Source organism: Daucus carota, chromosome 7 (assembly GCF_001625215.2).
Source record: "Daucus carota subsp. sativus chromosome 7, DH1 v3.0, whole genome shotgun sequence".
NCBI lineage: Eukaryota > Viridiplantae > Streptophyta > Magnoliopsida > Apiales > Apiaceae > Daucus > Daucus carota.
Window position 1 is genome coordinate 20,335,673 of NC_030387.2, and position 20,388 is coordinate 20,356,060.

Genomic DNA, 20,388 nt, shown 5'->3' on the forward strand with positions numbered 1-20,388 from the left:
AAAATTTTCTAAGGCAGATGGAGGGAAACAATTAGGTAGGGAAAAGGGGAGCGCGGGGGAACTCGGGCTAATTATTATTTTTAACTTAGAAAACAACATCAGTTTCATAAAATAACTGATGTCAAAGTTTCAAATAGACATCGGTTTTGTTAAAAACGATGTAACAAATACTTTTGACATCAGTGTCAATACAAAGTGATGTCTAAAGTGTGATGTCTATTCTCCTTTTCTAGTAGCGAATAAGTCAAAATTTGTCCGCCTTGCACAATTCTATCCAGAAAATTTCTTTTTACTAGACCTTTAGTTGTTGTCAAATCAGTTGGATAATTTTATCTATGATGTGATAACGGATAAAGATCTATCTGGACTTCAAAATATAGAAGATCTTTCTGTCATGATGGTTAAGACACACAGACACACTGCTTATCCTTTAGTTTATCTTATAGTTGAGTTAGCTCTGGTTCTACCTATTGTCACTGCTACTGTTGTGAGAGTTTTTTCTGCTACGAAAACGATCAAGACTTATCAGTGTAATAGGATGGGAAATGCGTGACTAAATGATAATATGATAATATATATCGAAAAAACTATTTTTGCAAGTGTGGATAACGAAGCTATTCTACAACACTATCAAAATATGCTAAATCGCAAGATCCAACTATCATCCATCATTTCTTCAGATAAGAATAGTACAACTATTGGAAAATGAAGGTCGATTGCATTTTCTTTTAGTATTATATGTTTTTTCATATTATGGATATTCTATAATTAGATATTTGAGCCCCCTGAATTTTCATCCTGTTTCCGCTACTGCTATGGACCAATATGCAAATCGAAGCGAGTTTTATATTTTAGTCCCACCAAAATGTAATATGAAGTAGTGTTTTGTCCTTTCAATATATACGCGGTTTACTTCAACATATACATAATACAAATTAATATACATCACGAAACATTACTTGGAACAACGTTTTATTTTATTTTTCCCGACAAAATATGACAAAAAATAGCATTCCGTCCATTTAATATATACGCAATTTAATTTTTTAACATTTAATTTATTGAATATATGATTGCTACCGTTGTCAATTATATTTTCAAAAACATTTTTTAAAAATCGATATTTTAAAATATTTATTATTTGAAATATATTTGTGAAAAAAAATGAATTCCGGTATTTTTGAAATAATCCCAAAAAAACATAAAATGGGAAGGGGTGAGACCGAAGCATTGTAGTACTCCCTCCGTCCCAGTCAATAGTATACATTGGGGGACGGGGGCGCGGCACGGACTTTAATGCTTCAATATAGTATAGTTCTGTAAATTATTTTTAAAATTTTCTTTTTCTGTATAAAAGTATAACATTTATACTTTTATACAAAAAAAGAAAATCTTAAAAATAAGTTGTAGAACTATGTTTTATAAGTGCCTTAAAAAGCGTGTCGAGCAGTGAAAAAGAAACGTATACAATTGACCGGGACATAGGGAGTAGCAGACAAGCCAAGTGGAAGACTCGCCACAAACGTGTCAGTCTCTCAATAATCGTCACTACTCACTAATACATGTATTTTTTAATATTTTTTTCTCATACTTGCACCGTCTCTCCGAATACAAGTATATTCGTGTTTCTGGGAGGCATTTTATCAAGCAGGTGGCGCGCCAGCGGAATTTCAATACGAAATCAGTAATGTGTAGATGAACTCTAAATCAATCTGTTTGTACAAGCGTCTTCCCATGAGGAACGCGCTTGTTTGCCTCAAACGACACCGTTTCGGCCTCTTCTCACCACGTACTTTCTTCACTCTTTTCTGATTTTATATTCTGCTGTTTGATTCCTTACATTGTGTATATATGTCTGTGTTGTGATTATATATTGTAATTATTTTATATGCTTGGTGAATTCGGTGATAAACGTGTTGCGTTTCGAAATTAGGTTGTTGTACTGGACTGTATTCTCCTGCGGTATAATAGAACTTCGTTTATTCGAGTTAATTATGCATTATTAGGGTCAGCTACCGTACATAACAACGATTATGTGACGAACAGGAAATTCTTGTATTTATTAAACAACAATATGGCTGTAACTGAATATTAGACAAACTACTTTTATGTCATTTTTTGCATTCCCATCAAAAAGTAATTGTAATTAAAAGACTGAGCTATCTTGTAAAATATACATAGTGTCGAGAGTTCCTTCTTCAATTGAAAGGTATTAGAAAGGTAGATGACGATGATGCTCATCAAAGACCATACAAGACAGGATGGTTTAAATGGACAAAAGGCTTCCTTGAAAACTCTAGGAAAACCTTGTTGTATAGGAATTGTAACTTAAAGGATGAGAAAACTCTTCTTGTTTTTTATTTTATTTTTTTTAAAAAAAATAGTTTAAGCTTTATTTGAGAAATCTTTTTTTTTTTTAAGCTCGCCCCTCTTCAATCCTATTCCTACATAAGAAAATCCCTTATAAGATATAGCATATATATAATCAGACCGACTCTATTATCACTTGGTAGCTTAGTAATGTAAAATTTTATTTTTGCCATTAAATAAAAAGAATACAAAAGTATATTAAATTTTACTGAATTATATCAGTTATACTTCTTGAATGAAAATAGACTGAAATTCGTGTGAATCTGTTAAAAATATGGTAAAATTAGATGGGAAAATAAATAAACCATAATTAATTGCTCATGCTCTGCTACCTATATGTGTTGTGTGTATGTATTTAAATTTTTACAACTCTTTTTGGCGCCTAGGCTCTGGGAGGGTCCTGGACTTAAATAACACTTCCCGAGATTATAAAACATGCAAACACATATAACGTTTGCGATATCTGGACGTGGAAATAAAATTTGAGTGTGTAATGATCTTTGTATACAATTGCTTTGCATAAAAACACAAACTTGTTGAACTTAGGACCATGGAAATGACAATTATTATTAGATGTTCTGGTTCTGAGAATTTACCTTAATTTTTCATGTTTCGACTTGCAGCTATACGAGATGAAAATGCTGTTGAGAACTTGCCAATAATTATGTCGCTTGGTAGGCCTATTAACCCTGCATCTAGGAGGTGGTAAGTTTTTGCTGTACTTGTCGAATTGACAAATCCCAACAAGTGACATGTTCTCTTAATAATATTGAAGCTGGTTGCTGCTGCTTTTGTCACATACTTGTTTATTTGGTGTAGCCTTGTGCATTAAGGCTCTGGTAGTTGGAATTTGGAGTTGGTAAAGCTTTGCTAGCTTAACTTGGCATCCTGCATATCTAGATTAGTCCTTGAACCTGTTTAGAAGTTTGTCACTAGATTTAGAAGTTAATGATTTCAATTTTTCTTGCTATGAAAAGGAGGATATCCTTCTCTGTCTTGTGTTTCACTTGTTCATTCTCTGTCTTGTGTATCCCTTGTGCATTGAGCCTCATATTTGGTGTCAATACTCCGGCTTTCTTGTGCAGCTATTCGACCGGGTTTTCTAGTGTGCATGGTGAACGCCCTTCTGCTGAATATGCAAAGCTAAGGAAACAGTCACTAGAAAGTGAATTTGGACATGCATTAAATTATAGCTCAAAACGTCTTTCAACATTCTATCGCTTTGGACCATTTTTAGCTCTCTATCGAGCTGCTATTATCTCATATTATGCGGTGAAGTTAACCATATGGCAACTTTTTGTTCACGACGCTAAGAAGCGCTCTATTAAGGTAATTATCATATATGGCCTTAATTTGTTCTTAGAGGAGAAGTAGCTGAGCCTTTTTTCTGAAATTGGAGGTCTGTTATTTAGTATAAAATGGCATGTCCACGAGAATTGCAAGACATATGCTTGCTGCAACATAGAAACCAAGGATTTTGCCACCTGCAATGCCAATAGAGTAATTTTGATAATTTAGTGCTTCAATATATGATGGAATATATATATATATATATATATATATATATATATATATATATATATATATATATAGAAGAAAGTTCTATGGAGACTATATTTTTTGGAGGCTTTAGAGACTTAATCACAACCATCCATTTTTTACGCATCCAAGGGCTGCAGATCTTTGTCCTGCACATTCGTTTTCTCTCCCTGTCCTGTCCTGCACTTCTAAATCGGTAAACAACAAGCAGTACTTCTAAATCCTGCCAAACATAAAATAATAATTCCAAAATATTGGTGTTCAATCACCGAAATCCTAACAAATAAAAATAATAATTGCATACAAAACAAAGATGTAGTTGGACATTGCTATGATTGGCACTGAACTCATCGTCATTGTCTCGAATTGAATTTGTTGCAAGACAAAATAACACTTAGATATATCACAAATATGCGGGACAAATTATTAATATTACATTACTAGAAATGCAGGACAAAAATAGTGTAAATTATAAAAATAGTTTTGAATTAAAACTAAAACTCATGTCGATGATCTTGCAGCAACTGAAGCCATGATATCCCAAGAATCTATTCTACAAACTACAATGTTCTGCAATTGTTGTTTACTAAAAATGCAGGACAAGAATATTACCAGAAATACAGGACAAGAATATTTAATCATGTTCATTAATTGTCAGATTATTTTAACTGTAGATCTTGTAGTCTCTAAGAGCATTCCCAATGGGATCCCCGTCTTCAAATATTTGAGGAAATATCCAACTTTTTACTAAAATCCATCTTCCATCCGGAGCCTCAAAATGGGGTATAGGGTTAGGGACTACAATCAAGCCCCCAAATATGCGGTTACACTGTATATCCCCATTTCACCTCCAACCTGAACATGCACACACAGCTCCACCAGTACTCTACTCTTTTTTATCTAAAACTTTTCAAATTCTGACAAAGAAAGAGAAACAAACTAATAAAAAATGAAAATAAAGATGAAGATGGGGAAGGGAATGCAGGAACTTTTGAACAGAAAACTAAATTCTGAAAATTATTTTAGAGACTTACTATATTTAGTATGATTTTGGGGTTGGGAATGGGGCTCCCAATGAGAGTGCTCTAAGGACTCCAAATTTTGTGGTCTCCATTGAGCCCAACTCTCTCTATATATGTATAGTGGTCATTGTTCTGGGAAACCAACATGCAGAAGGATATTTGGTTTATCAGTACGTCACAAAATATTCTAGTATCTCCTGCCGCAGAAAAAAAAGGATCATGGATGCAGTGGTGCTGGTAAATAGTATTGTTAAGTATATCGATGAATAAAGCTTATTTTACTGTTACCATTTTTTTTTTGAATAGTTAATAAATTTAATCCTGTGCCGGAACACAAGACATGTATATCAAATTCACCATTGGCGTAGTAAGGTAGTAAGGAAGAGCGTAGTATTTGAAATTACTCCCTGCTACTCATGATTCTTATCTCCTGAATCATGGGACCCTTCACCTTCTTCATAGCAGTGAAACTTGGGGTTTTGTTGATTATGAGTTTCTTATTGGATTTGTGTCTACAGTTGAAATTTTTTCAAAGTTTTGTTGCATCAATGCCTTGTAACTGTGCTTGTTCGTCCATTTATGAAACTCTCATCTGCCTATTATTGCTACATGAGATTAAATTCATGATATCCTAGAATCATTGACTTACAAATGAAATTCAGCTGTTGACAAATATCTTTGTCTACATATAGAGTGGTTAAGGGAGTCCTCAAGAAGGTAGGTTGATATATTAGTTGTTTCATCTTTCTAGTCCTTTCTTTGTTAGTTTCTGGAATATATGTAAGTTTGATCAGTATATTATAAGCTTATTGTCATTGCTTATGTTGTTTGAAATGTACTTTCAAGTTGCAAATGCCTTAAATTCATTTGAAGAATTCTTGTATCTTGACCTGAATACCTGATACTTGCATGATTAAAGATTGAATTGTTGAGATATTTAATTGATTTTTCATTCATAATGTTGAATTACATTGTTCTCTTGTCAATAATATTATGATATCAAACTAAATTAACTATCATCGTTTTGCAGTTTCGTGAAACTCTGATCCGCTTGGGACCTTTCTATATCAAGGCAAGCCTCGGTCTGGAATTTTTTATATGAAAATTTAATAGGAGTTTGCTTATTAGAATATGAGTTTTGCAAATAACTAGATCCAAGCAGATACCAATAGATCCATTAATAAAAACAGTAGGCAAAAAAACCCTCAAGGAAGGAACACTAATTAAAGTGCATCCATGGCAGCACATATTTTTTTGTAACCAGAAGATGGCTGTTGTGTGATAATTCATAATACTTCGAAAAAGAGATAAAATCTTTGTCAACTGGAAAAGTTGCCAAAAAGGGAGACTGGGACTTTGGTGGATGGTTTATCTGAGCAACTTAAAAACAAAATTCGAACTGATTCAAGGCTTCAAACTGAAGATAGAAATAAATCCTCACGGAAAATTTTTAATGCAAATAAGAAATCTGCGACAATGCAGTTATCCACAACTCGGAGTATGTTATAGCCTGTCACCAGACTATTCCAAATATAATATATATCGCTGACAGCGGCGTCTGTATTGGTCTCATATAGTTACTGATAGGCATTTTAATCCCATGGGCAGCTTTGTGTATAGTGCTGCCTCTATATAACGTACAATAAGCTGCAGTGGGTTATGTTGGTGTAGGAGTGGTAAAGTGAGCAGTTGTATGGGTATGGTTTTTATTGATTTGGACATTTGGTGAGGGTGTTGTCACTCAATTTCTGTGTCCAGGTTATGGTTCTTGCCGCATCTGATGGTTATCTGATTCAGTTAAAGCTACCGGGAACTGGACTTATGCCAGAGTAGTCTTGTTGAGAGTAATCAGTAATCTTGTTATGATGCTCAAAGCTTATAGAAGTTCACCTGCAACATTATTGTGCTAAATTGCTATATATATACATATTTCTATGTATATATATATCTATGTTGATATATACAGTGAGAAATTTTCAACTTAATCAGAAGTTTTACAAAATATGGAAGTATCGAACAACTTTCAGACCTGTACATCGCATTTTATCTATCATTAAAGTTGCTCATGTTGTGGTATATAATTGGTGTTGTATTTGACTATAATATGTTGAAATTGCCAAGAATGTGATTGTTGTAATGATTACAAATGTCTGGTTCTTTCAGCTTGGGCAAGCTCTGAGCACAAGGCCGGACATTATGCCCCCTGTGTATTGCCAAGAACTAGCAAAGCTACAGGTATTATATCTCCCTAATCGGGGGTTGTCAACTTGAGCACTAACACAGTGGTGCAACTGTGCTAAATACACACCATAGTTTTTCAGTTCTACATTTTATCTTACTTAGTTAGGTTGTATGATTTGAATAATATCACTTGAAATGTACCTCATATGCCAGGATCAAATACCCCCATTTCCAAATCATGTTGCTATCCAGTCTATTGAATCTCAGTTAGGTGTTCCTGTTTCCCGTATATTTGCTGATATAAGCCCGGAGCCTGTTGCTGCAGCGTCTCTTGGACAGGTCTATAAAGGTAAAATGATACAAGTCTGTTAAGGAAGTTACTTTAGACTTTTTATTGTCCTGACCTTCGTTTTTTGACTTTTATGGTCATGTTGATTGTGTATTCAAAGGCTGTGTTCCTTGTTTTTAAAAATATTTTCACATACATACCTCGTACAATGTAGACCCTTAGATAAATGTCGATTATTATATATTTCAATGCATCTTAAGGGTTCTCTTAATGGTTCAAGTTTTACAGCTCACTTGCAATCTGGGGAGCTGGTAGCGGTAAAAGTACAAAGACCTGGTATGTCAGAATCTTTGACCCTTGATGCTTTGTTATTCAACATGGTGGGAGGCCAATTAAAGCGATTTGCAAAAGCGAGAAAGGACCTTCTTGTAGCCGTCAACGAAATGGTGAGAATATTAGTTATGGCTGTATATCTCTTTTTGCTGCTGTTATGCAAGGCTTTGTTGTTCTGCCCATGCAGATATTGATTGCTATTCACCTGCCAGGTGACCGTTAGATCCAATTAGTCTTTGTTCTAAAAATGAAGAAAATTTGTTAATGTCCCTGAACCCTTAGGCTTATTAAAATCGAGTTTTTAGACGTAAAAAGGTAAAACAGAAGGTTTTGGTCATTTCTTTTACCTGCACAGCTTTGCCGTGGGTTTCAAAACGTCTGTTGCTTGCGTTTTGTTGTTATCACTTCCGTGTTGCATTTTTTCTTCCCGTGCGAAGCTAGCTTTGTGTTCTTTGGACCAAGGTGCTTGGTGCACTGTTGGCACCTCCCCTGGGTAATGCCTAGGGTTGTAACGTACATACATATGTAGTGCTATTCTTTCTTCTTACGAATTTTTAATTGCTCTTCAAAATATATTAGAGATGATGAGGTGGAAGATGAAAATTTGTAATTTGACAATCAGAGAGACAGAAGACTATAAGTTTACTCTATAAGAACATATTGATTAGTATATTTTCTTAGCTCTGCCATAAAACATCCTTGATTCTTTGTTCTTTCAAGAAAACAGAGAGATACATTAGTTAATTACACATGTATCTCTGTGTTTTCATGAATCACAAATACTTGAGTAGATGAAGAAGCACAAAGGACTCTTTCATATGCAGTGCACCTTTGACTGTTACTGAAACTGTACTTTAACGTGGTAGCATAATATGTATCATCGATTTTTCTATAACCCAGGACCTTTTTTTTTTTTTTAAATTCGTTAACGTAAATTATAATTGTCAGTGTCGTACTGTGGTTGGTCACTTTTAATCTTTGGACCTTTAGTTGGTTTGTTCGTTGATTGTTTCAATATCTATACGTAAATACAGTGAATATGAGTATATGACACTGCTGCTGCATTTATCTACCTTAAGTTGTTTATTACACTTGATTTTTTTTCTATTAAGGTAATTTATTTAGCTTTATAATAGCTTTTTATTAATGAATAGGTGAGGCACATGTTTGAAGAGATTGACTACATTCTAGAGGGACAAAATGCGGAGCGTTTTGCTTCTCTCTATAGTTATAAGCCACGTAAGTTGTTCTTTTTTGTCTAACATGTCATGGTTCACTATGGAAATGAATTATGATCTTATCTATTTTTAAAAATTTAAAATGTTAATATCTAAATTATTATACCCACAGACCCTATTAATGTAGACTTTTAGCAGGTAATTATATCTTTCTCATGTTAAAACGTGTATCCTACTCTGAAAGTCTTTAAGTTCGCGGGTGGTATCTGTAGTTTGTTGGCAAAAGGAGGCGAGGCCATACATATTTTTGATGGTTTAATGGTGGCTTGGTGCAACATTATCCTCGTATCTGATATACTATAGTTTTTCATACTGTCTTCCTCGCACATCATGACATGTATCTCTATAACATGATAGTCTCTGCTCGCTACCACAAATTAAATCGGAACTAACATTGTGTGGTGGCTAATTACCTCACTAAGAGACAAAGGTTTACTTAGGTATCAACATGTTATTAGGAACATGCTTAAATTAGTTTAATTGTACAATAGTAAGTTGGTTTAAGACTAGGAATTTCTTAGAAATAGGCCTATATTGTATGTCGAATAGAGGTAAAATTGCTTAATTTTTCTTGAAGAAACATATATTTAATACGTAAAACGAACGAGAATTTGAAGATGCAGAACTTTGCAAAAATGCAAGTTTCTGAGAAAAATCACTTACCCTAAGACTAACTCAACAAATAATCGTAACGTATGTACAATCAATCAATCATTACCCAGCTGTATAACTAATATACAGTGTTCTAGTTACAATGTGAGGCAAATTTATCCTCGGTATTGAGTCTATTGACCAGGACCGTAAAACTGTAATTTTGATTATCTAGATTAATGTTGCTGGACAATCAACAAATTACAGAAGTTTAGAGAAATGTAGAACATTTCTGAATGATAAGATTCATCAGTAATATATTGTAAATGATTTCAGCATTAAGTAGAACACAGGCCAGCAGAGTTATTAAATGCTACCACATCTAAAAATGTTTTTAAGGCAGAAATCTCAAATAAGCAAACAAGAAGCAGAGCTCGCGAGTTCAGATTTTTAAGGATTATAACATTTTGACTAATGTTTTTTGTAGATTTTATTGAAGTTTTCTATCCTTTTTACAGCATAAAAAGATCTAAATAAGAAGCAAGTTGTAGTAAAGAACATCATCTTTCAACTGTAAAGATTATATGGTGAGGCACTAAAGTTCAACTGACTTAAAAAAACGTTTACTCTGGTTAAGCAGTGAATAAAAATGTAGGAGAAATGAAGAGAATATAGGATAGTGAAAAACGGATAAAGGGTTGGAATTTAGATATAATTTCTAATAACAGTATCATGCTTAACGGCCGTGAGACACTTGTTCTTGATCTAAAAGGGAGGAAGACCTAGAAGATTATCAAGTAGCAAGCGCAATAAAGACATATCCTTTTAGAGACAGGCAATGTTAGTTCAGTGACGTGATAACGAACTATCTACAGATTACCAATATATGCTTGTACTTGATAAATAGAAGTACATAACAATTTGTGGTTGGAAGGTTGGTATGTACAAGCTTAATTGTGGTCTCAGTAATTTGTGTGCATTTGTATGCTTGTTAATTTTTGTATTTCTGCTTGCACTCCCACATGTTTATTAATCGTTCTATTATCTGTTATATTTTCCAGTTCAATATGAGGTTTTTCAGAGGCACTATATTATGTTGACAGGTAATGAACAAAGGAGTTCAAAAAGAAAAATCAGTGATAGTGTGAAGTATGAAAAAGAAAAATATGTGAAAGTACCAAAGATTTATTGGAAGTTGACCCGTAAGGCTGTGCTAACAATGGAATGGATTGATGGAATAAAGCTTACCGATGAGGCTGCACTTAAGAAAGCCTTTTTGAATCGAAAAGAGCTGATTGATCAGGTATTGGGCATGCAAATGATGACATTATCTGTCTTGTCTCCTCTATAATATATGTTCTGCTCTAATTTAAGCAATCTTATTTTTACTGTTTAGCATATTGAATCCAAGTTCCATTAATATGGCTTATCAGGGTTTGTATGCATCTCTAAGGCAATTACTTGAGGTAGGGTACTTTCATGCTGACCCTCATCCAGGAAATCTTGTTGCTATAAAGGATGGATCCATTGCTTATTTTGACTTCGGAATGATGGGAGATATTCCTCGCCACTACCGTGTTGGACTAATCCAAGTAGTAAGTAATGTTCAGAAATTATTCTTTGAGGGACTACATCTAGAAATGTGGTTTCGAGTGGTGAATATTTTAGGGGCAAAAGCATTTGAATCACTTTTCTTTAAACTCGTTGATTTATTAAAGTCCTTTTGCCGAACAATTTTCATACTATATATCTTCTTGCAGTTTTGACACTTAAATCTAAGGATTTTAAATACGGATTATTAAAATGGTAATGTAATGTTTGGCTCGAACTTGATGAAATCGTGTCATGTTATACCAACATATAAAAAATGGTATCCATCCATTAAATAAAAACGTTCTGAATGACAGTTTAATGGTGGAGGTAGCATTAGTTTATCAGTAAGGTAGATCATAAAAAGTTAAAAACAGTAATTGGTCTCTTCCCACAGTTGTTGACTATCTACTGGTTGGATAAAGTCTGTGTTGCCTAGTGCAACCTTCTTATGGTTGACTGTCAGGGATTCACTACTGTCTTGTCCTCGTTGCAACTTTCTTCGATAGGTATAAGTTCTGTAAAATCACGTCTTCAGAAAGTGAGTAGTGAGTACTGTCAACAGCATGCTTATACATGAAACTTGCTAAAACATCATCTTACTCCAAATGCTGCACCGTCTAGTTTTCAGTATTTACTTTTATATGAGTTTATACTACTACTTTCCGTCTTGCAGTTTTTTTCCTCTATAAAACTATCTTTCTTTTAATTTATAACAAGTGTGAAAGTTAGAACTGTTTTGACTTTGAAAGATTTTTATTTATTGTGGGATGTTCATGGTTTTCTGCTCCCTCCATGTCCATGTTATTGTTGGTCTAATGCAAATATGTTAAACAAAAATTGTTGACGCCGCCTAAACATATTAACCCAATATGTTACTCTCAAATGTTAGCATGCAAGTTTCTTGTCTACTGGACTCTCGATTTGCATTTTAGATGTAAACCATCTTTTTTAGTGCTCAATGCTCTGCTGTCACTTAGCACTCGTCACCTTTGGCAGAACTCTGTCGTGTCCGTTAGCATTTGTCACTGTTGGCAACCTTCACCACAGTTTCTTTAGTTCCCCCTCCAGTGATGCACCTTTTTATTTTACCCTTTAGGTTTGTTGGGCAGTGCACTGATACTCGTGTTTAAATATATATATTTTTAATACACATATCCAGCACATACCTGTCCGATGCTTTAATATAAATGCTTTGTTACATAATGTTCACTGTTATTCTCCTGTAAGATGATATCAGGCTTCTCTCTTCCACTTGTATAGATTTCTATATTCTGACGGGTTTCTGTTTCTTTCAGCTTGTACACTTTGTTAACCGTGACTCTCTGGGTTTAGCAAATGACTTTCTCTCTCTAGGGTTTCTTCCGGAAGGGGCGGACATTCAGTTAGTTTCAGATGCCTTGCGAGCATCCTTTGGCGATGGATCAAGACAATCTCAAGACTTTCAGGTTTGCCTTATGTTTCAAGAATTGATAATATTTAGACTCAGTATCAATTCACTGCTTTAGAACTATATTTCTTAATTTTGTTTTCGTACTGGCAGAATAGATCTGAGACTGCGTGCTATCTAGAAATAAAAATGGAGACATTATATATTTAGTTGACTTAGTCTTCACTGAAACAGCCTATCTACTTCTACAGGTTGGGTCTGTGTACTTCTGACCCTCCCTAGGCCCTACTTCTGAGTGGAACACGTCATTTGGTTTGAATTGGGAAATGGATCTAATTTCTAAAATAATATTGGGTGCCTTCTGACTGTAGTGTAGTAGTAAGAAAATGGTTCAATGCACAGGGTTACGCTACCCTTTGCAAAATTGCCCTCTTGTAGCATTTGCTAACCATAAGCATTTTACGTTATGACATGATTATGTTTGATACTGGCAAAGTGGAGTGGATGGTTTAGGTCTTTGTTATTGCTAAATAAGTTAGAGACGATAATATATATCCACAAGGTATGGAAAAGATTCCAGTTTCGTCAGAACTCAAAATTTTATTTAGCATGCTTAGTCCCTACGGAAGTTAGCTTGTGTGTCAGTTGGTCATGACATTACATGCTCATGCACATGGCTCCTGAACACTGAATAGACAGGTGAGATGCTGAGTAGGTTCAGTCTATTGTTTGAATCTTTATCTTGAACATGTGACCATATAAGTGATGGTGCGAAATGGATTACAACGTATATATAGAACTAGAAGCAAAATGCTGCTATGTGTGCAATTGGGTGCAGTACGCACTTAAACAATTATATAGAATTCTAAGCAACATATAATTACTATCTGTTCGACCTTGAATGTTTCAAGCCTCTGTCAAATTCGAATGCATATGTTGGTAGTGTTGTGCTTGTCAACACTTAGCCCTCAAGATTTAACATTCTTTCTATAAATGTGTAAGTAATTATCTGAACCCAGGACTTCAGTTGACATCTTGCCTCTATTAAGTTTCAATTGATGCGTAAATGTTTGATAGATAAAGGTGTAATGCTACTTACATTAACATCTCTATGCTTGTCAATTTCTTGCAAGAAAATAGATAGTATTCCTTGAGTAAAATTACTGCAGGGATCTTTAAGAATAAACATGTGTTAATATATATATATATATATATATATATATATATATATATATATATATATATATATATTTGTAATATGGCATGCAGAATCTGTGAGTAAGACTAAGAAGCACTGCTTATCTGAAATTTGTCATCTGTGATCTGTTCAAGTTGAGCTTTTAGATTTGTAGTTTTTGATGATCACAATGTGTACTGTGTAGACTGTAGATGGTTAATTTTTCTCAATGTGGAAACATGTGTTATTTTGTTATTATAGATGAGATTTAGACCTGTTATACAGCTTAAAATTCGTTCTGATAACAGTGTATAAGATCAATTAAGATCACTGATGCATATGTATAGTTTACGAAATACAGAAAACACGGACCATCCTAATTTGTTAAAAGTATTACAACTTATATACCACTGCTTAAGTTTCACAAATTTTTTAAGTCAATGGGTTCTTAAAATTATAAGTTTAAATGGAATAGTTAACACGTAGAAATACTAATATTGAACATGTAACAATCCAAGTCATCTCAAATTGTATTATTTAATTGGTAGTGGTCTCAGATCCAAAATTCAGGAAAACTATATATCAGTCTTAGTGTTGTTTGGTGTTTCTTTTTTAATTTTTTAATCTTTCTTATTGAGCCGTCTTATTTCACATGTTTAGAAGATTTATCATCTATAACATACATCTTGCTTTTGCGCAATAGAGAATCATACCCCTGATATCAATGAAAGCTTTTGGGCGAATGTAAAAAAATTGACATTTTTGTTGCATATGGTTGCAGAGCATAATGAATCAGTTATATGATGTTATGTACGACTTTGACTTCTCGCTTCCTCCAGACTACGCGCTGGTCATAAGAGCATTGGGTTCACTTGAAGGGACTGCAAAAACGTTGGATCCTGATTTTAAAGTTGTTGAGAGTGCATACCCTTTTGTCATTGGGAGGCTTTTGGCTGATCCACATCCAGATATGAGGAAAATACTAAGAGAGCTTATTATACGTAATAATGGTTCAATCAGGTGGAATCGGCTAGAACGATTGGTACATTGTTTTTACTTCAGTAACAGTATGTTTTTCTGTTTATTATCTATTAAACTGAGCATGCTTCTTCAATATATATGCTTAATGAATTGGTTGTTCAGAATAACATCTGCAGTGCTTATATAAAACATCTCTTCTAGGTCTGCATTTTTAACTTCCAGCGACTTTTAATGTTGATTTTTTTTTTCCATTATAGGATATTAGCATACAAATTGCATAAACAGATTTTATTAGGTAGAATTCACGTTCATAGTAATTACAGACTTTGACTTAATGCTGAGGACTCTTGTATGTAGGAAATTCACTAATGGACTTTCAAATTTGCGAATCCATTTAATTATAAACTCTCATTGATGATATCCTATGAAGAATTGAGAGAGTATATAAACAGTGGAAAGTGGTGTTAGTTGTGCAGCTTATACCTAATAGTAGAGTGTGCATTTTGTTTTTTCGCAAACTGCTCTTACAATATTAGGGAGAACATACTTCGCATGATTGGACTGCGCAAAGCCTCACTACAATTGCGATTATGACCACCTGCCAAATACTACATTACTCAAAAGCTATAAACTTGCAGCCAGCCTCAACAAAAACACTCATGCCATAGTTGGTCTAGTAGAACCAGGACCTACTTTTCCAGTTGTCCTTGTCTCCATGAAAACTTAGGTTCTGTCTTTAAATGCCTAAAATGAGCACCATAGTCTATTTCAGGTACGATCTGTTGCAATAGTTGGCGAGATATCGATTAATGATGTCCAAAACATAGCCGTTTTGTATGTGCTGTACTGCCATTAGATAAGTCATTTCTTACACTGCATACTTGTGCAATTTGGATACTCCGGTGATCTTTTTGCTGATCCTGTCTATAAGTTAGATTGCTGGATGGTATGGAACGTCTTTTTTTTTTTTTGCCATTTGTTTTAATTTAGCTTTGGCATCTTTGGCATAATGGTTTTCTTAAATTGAGTAAAGTGTAAAGCTGAGTGTTACAGTGTTACCCTAGATCAAGAAACCTAGCAGGATTGAGAAACCATTTCACATGAACCTTTTAAAATAGTAATTGGATCTGGCAAGTCTAAATTTCGCAATATTCTCTGTCAGGAAAACAGGACCATTCAGGTATATTTAGTATTGGGCAGACGAAGGAGCAGTCTTTTATAGTTAACATTTAGATGGTGAGGTTAATGTGTTAACTTATTAGTGAGTGTGAACAGGCAATTATTGAACCCATATTTACATATGGAGGATGTCTTGTGATGAGACTGCTAGTGGTTCTGCTTCTGCATGAACCCTTGTTTCAGATAGGTCTGCTTGCTATATATTCTACTGAGAGTTGTGGTCTAGTATCCACTAGTCGCTAGCTTTCAATAAGGAGTATCTCAAGGAAGTAAGATGACTTCTAATTAGCCTATACTCCACGATGGGCAATTAAAGCATATCATAGCCAAGTATCAGAAACTTTATGAATAGCTTCTTGTATTGATCGACATGAAGCTATATTGGCGAGTCAATAATAAGGGCTTCTCAACCTGCACAGCATCATTGCTATGTCATGAATCATGATATATAATGGATTTTAATGTTTTTTTCTCACCATCACTCGAGGACATAGGTCATCACCTCACAGGAATTTGGATACATGACCAGGGTCGCAAGTAGATTTACCTCTTTAGTTAATTAATGCTGTATCAGCAATTGCTTCGGCTTCTTTATCATCAGCTTATACTTCAATTAGTATGCAGATTGAAGCTATCTAGTAGATAGTCAGGTGAACGAATCTTTTGTTGGCAAGCATGAGCATTTCAACTTTCTCCTCCTGCCAGAGTTACTCGATCTTTTTTGTACATTGCGGGGCCATACCCCACTCGTGACTCTTTATAATGAATCTTATGCACTATTGTCAAAGGTGCACCTAGGAGCATGCCTATATGCCGTATAAACTAATAACATATCTTGTCGCCCTCATATATATTTTAATCATATATTATCAGCAACATTTACGCCTAGTTTGAATGAGGCACAAACCTCCCTTTTGTGCCTACACTGGTCTTACATATATCACAATGAACATAGTTTTTGTTGTAGACTTTTCATATCTCTCTCTCTCTCTCCCTCTCTCCCCCTCTCTCCCCCCCCCTCCCCCTCCCTCCCTCCCTCTCTCTCTCGCATTAGGGGCAGCTATTTGCACTATCAGCTGTTGGTATTTAGAGTCATATTTGGCAGTGACATGATCCTGAGAATGAGGACCAGTTGCTAGTCTCATTTGTATTTAAACTCAGTTATGTTCTATATGAAGTGAAATTATATTTCTCGATATATCTGAGTTTAATTCTCACCCTAAAGAGAGTATTTATCTTCACTTTAAATAGCATGATTGGGACTTTCATGTACCTCTGTAGAGAGCAGTGAATATGTTACAATTTTGTTTCTTAGCTACATAATGTCACAATTTTTTCTTTAGCTACATAATTTGTGACATTTTTCATTTCCTAAAAAACTGCTTTTCTGATACATATTCAATTAAATACTGGTTATACGACCAAAAAGTTACTATCAACGGTTTCTAACTTTCTTACTTTGTTTATATTTGCCCTTTTGAGCTAGTCTGAGCGTACTTGGTAATGTCTTATCTTGAAATTCTTATTCAATTCTTTCAGGTAGAAGCAATAGCTAAACAAGCAGGGCCTGTGGAGGAAACATATTCAAACCCTTTGGGATGGAAGTCATTTGACATGCGGGCAGTAGTATCTGCCACCGAAGATCTTTTTCAATTCATATTGAGTGACAAGGGTGCAAGAGTACGGGTTTTTCTTTTAAAAGACATGATTAATGCGGCTGATACTTTTCTTGAAGATCAGGTACTGGCCTCGATGTTCGATACAAATTACGAAGCTAGAGAAGCATCTGAATCAGAGGTTGGTTTTAGTTTATTTTGTACACACACACACACACACATTGTCTTCCAATATACAGCTGTACAGACAGAAATAATTCCTCTAAAGGTTTATTTGTTGTACTTAAAACTGCATTATTTGTGAGATTGCAAATTTATAATAAGATGGGGGCACCAGATGCAGCGCTTTATTGCCAAACATTCCAGTTTTATAGAACTTCTTTAAGTAGGTTGTTATTATATTAAGAGGACATTAGCCATGCATATTTTTTTATCACTAATTTGGTTCTCATCAAGTTAGTGAATTAGTTGTTTAGATATGGCAGCTGGCTGATTGCGTGCATGTTAAGGGGTAGAATTGTTCTTAAAGGGTAGAATAGTCCACAGAATGTTAGAGATAACGAAACCTTTGACTAATCAACTAATGGACAATTTGTATATGTTTCATATATCATATATTATGTGAAATACTTGCTACTTTCCTGAAGTCCCCTGGACAAGATGAGATTCTCATAGCTCTTGGCTAATGAGGTTTAATACTGTTGTCTGTGTGCGTGTTACAATGTGTGATGTCAATATACAAGGCGATGTATAGACTCAGATTTAAGTATTTCTGCAAGTTTGACATTATTACGAAGTCAAAGTTTTACAATTATTATCTGTCGTTTGTACTCTCTTATATGTATTTGTTTCTCCACAGGGGCAGGAAATGCTGAAAAGATTGGTGAATGGATTCAGATATCTATATCAAGCGATCCTGCTGGCCCCAGATGTATGGGCAGCAATGATGATCCGGTTGAGTCTTAAACCTGAGCTTCATAGATTTTTGTTTGATATTGTATCTACTATGTTATCACGCTCTGGAGACAAAATTCCACAAACATTGTGGCTTTCATTATCCAATTGTATTAACAAGTTGGTAAATAAAAAATCTGGCTGATTTATAATATGAACTCTCTTACATTCTCACTTTTTCAACTTGTTCGAGTATTACATGTCGGAAAGAACAGTAATATGTCATTGCCAAGATGACATGATGTTGAATCTGGTGCAAGGTGGCTGAAAGATGAACTGGACCACCTGCAGTCTTGTGTAAGGTATACAGAATAATCGCAAGAGCCAAGAAGAGAAACTAATCAAGTATATAGTTTCTTCACTTTACGTAATCCATATCATCGCATGCTATAGAAAATGACTAAAAGAAAACAAAAGAATTGCAATTTCGCTGGGATTGATGGATATATGGGATATAGAAGCTTGGGAACAGATTGAAATTGTACTATTTCCAGACCAAAAGCACTTGAAGGACTGGCTTTTACCAGATTGAAGAAATGCCAAGCGTGAGTTATGATTACTCGTCTCCTCAGATGAGAGATTGATTTCTCTACATTTCAAGGTCTCGAAAGAATATAATATTCACATGCCTGAGTTGAAGCTTCTGTGGATTGCGGAGGAATTTATATCAGGAACAGTCAGATGGCAAGTAGTAGTCATGGAGGATATGGCTGAAGTTCATCTGAATGAGCTGATAAACTGCAATTTGCTTCAGCTTGAAACTCTGCAATAGAATGACAAATTTTAGGGTGCCAGGTCCACGACCTTGCTAGATATAACGCACAGGTGAAAAGTTTGCTGGGAATTTTCGACTCAGGTAAACGACATTCAAATTTCTTGACATTAATAATGGAACTGGTGAGCACTTCAATTCACTTGAGCGTAAAATCTGTGTTCATGGGCACTAGGAATTGTATCTGGCGGACAGAAGAAATGAAGTTGATGTATACCAGATTTAATAATCTCAATGTTAGATACGAGACTTTGAGCGTGTTTGTCTGGATTTAAAGTCTGGGTTTTAAGTTATTTTCGATTTTAAATTGGAAAATGTTAATAAGCCGAAAGTCGGTTTAAAATTAGAAATAAGTCAAAAATTGACTTAAAAAAGTAGTTTGACGTACTTTTTTCAATAAATTAATTAATTCAAACCTTTTTTTTTGGATAAAAATTATCTATAAATTACTCATGAATCATTTTTATTTTTATTAACTGAATTATTAATAAATTAAAGTTACCCAAACAAACATTTTAAACTCCTCAGTTTAAGCAGCGGCGGAACTAAAAATTTACGTTTGAGAGCGATATAAATAACATAATATTATAATGGTCTTTAAATTTAAAAAGATAATTATTGTAACAATTATTACATAAAAAGATAACTATTATCACATGAAAACATAATATTAGTATGTTTTACCACGTGTATTTCATTTCTTTTGTTTTAAGTGAATTTGCGAGTGAGCCTGAACATGTTTCAACCTATGGACTTGGCAAATTTATGTGTACATAAGCTTTGCTTTTATATTTTAAGCAAGGTGGCCAAGATTAATCAACAAAATTAAAGCTGTATTCGATACATCTCAGCAACATGCCCGTGGTGTAATATGGCAGAGGAATCTATTTCTCACCTGTTCTGGACCTGTGACCTTGCAGCATGGGCATGGTCTTTTATTGGAAAATGGTGGAGCATAAATTCTCTCATTCAGAGAAATGCATCCTTCAACCTCGCACTCATTCTTGGCCTCAAAAAATCGAAATTCATTAAACCAGTCTGGCACCTGACAGTGGCAGCCACCCTTTGGTCGATATGGCTCGCAAGAAATGAGTTTGTGTTTTCCAATACAAGATTAAAAGCAGACACTTTTCAGGAACTAATCTTTGTGCGAATAGCAAAATGGG

The 20,388-nt window shown here is 34.6% G+C and overlaps 1 protein-coding gene across 1 annotated transcript; it reads left to right on the forward strand.

Annotated features, from left to right (window-relative positions):
* The first annotated feature begins 1,575 nt into the window (after positions 1–1,575).
* Positions 1,576–18,624, forward strand: LOC108196829 (uncharacterized). The gene is made up of 14 exons (XM_017364277.2): positions 1,576–1,789; positions 2,994–3,075; positions 3,456–3,699; positions 5,962–6,003; positions 7,095–7,166; positions 7,326–7,461; positions 7,690–7,847; positions 8,889–8,973; positions 10,667–10,866; positions 10,997–11,158; positions 12,452–12,601; positions 14,502–14,762; positions 17,420–17,677; positions 18,356–18,624. Exons 1-14 carry the CDS (start codon positions 1,696–1,698, stop codon positions 18,593–18,595), a joined length of 2,184 nt encoding a protein of 727 aa, XP_017219766.1. The 5' UTR covers positions 1,576–1,695; the 3' UTR covers positions 18,596–18,624.
* Positions 18,625–20,388: the final 1,764 nt, after the last annotated feature.

Excerpts from the sequence above, each read along its gene's own strand:
- LOC108196829 (XM_017364277.2), top strand. The coding sequence starts at position 1,696 with ATGAACTCTAAATCAATCTGTTTGTACAAGCGTCTTCCCATGAGGAAC. Across the intron at positions 8,974-10,666 it reads TCTCTATAGTTATAAGCCAC|GTAATGAACAAAGGAGTTCA; the intron begins GTAAGTTGTTCT and ends TTATGTTGACAG. Across the intron at positions 17,678-18,355 it reads GAGAAGCATCTGAATCAGAG|GGGCAGGAAATGCTGAAAAG; the intron begins GTTGGTTTTAGT and ends GTTTCTCCACAG.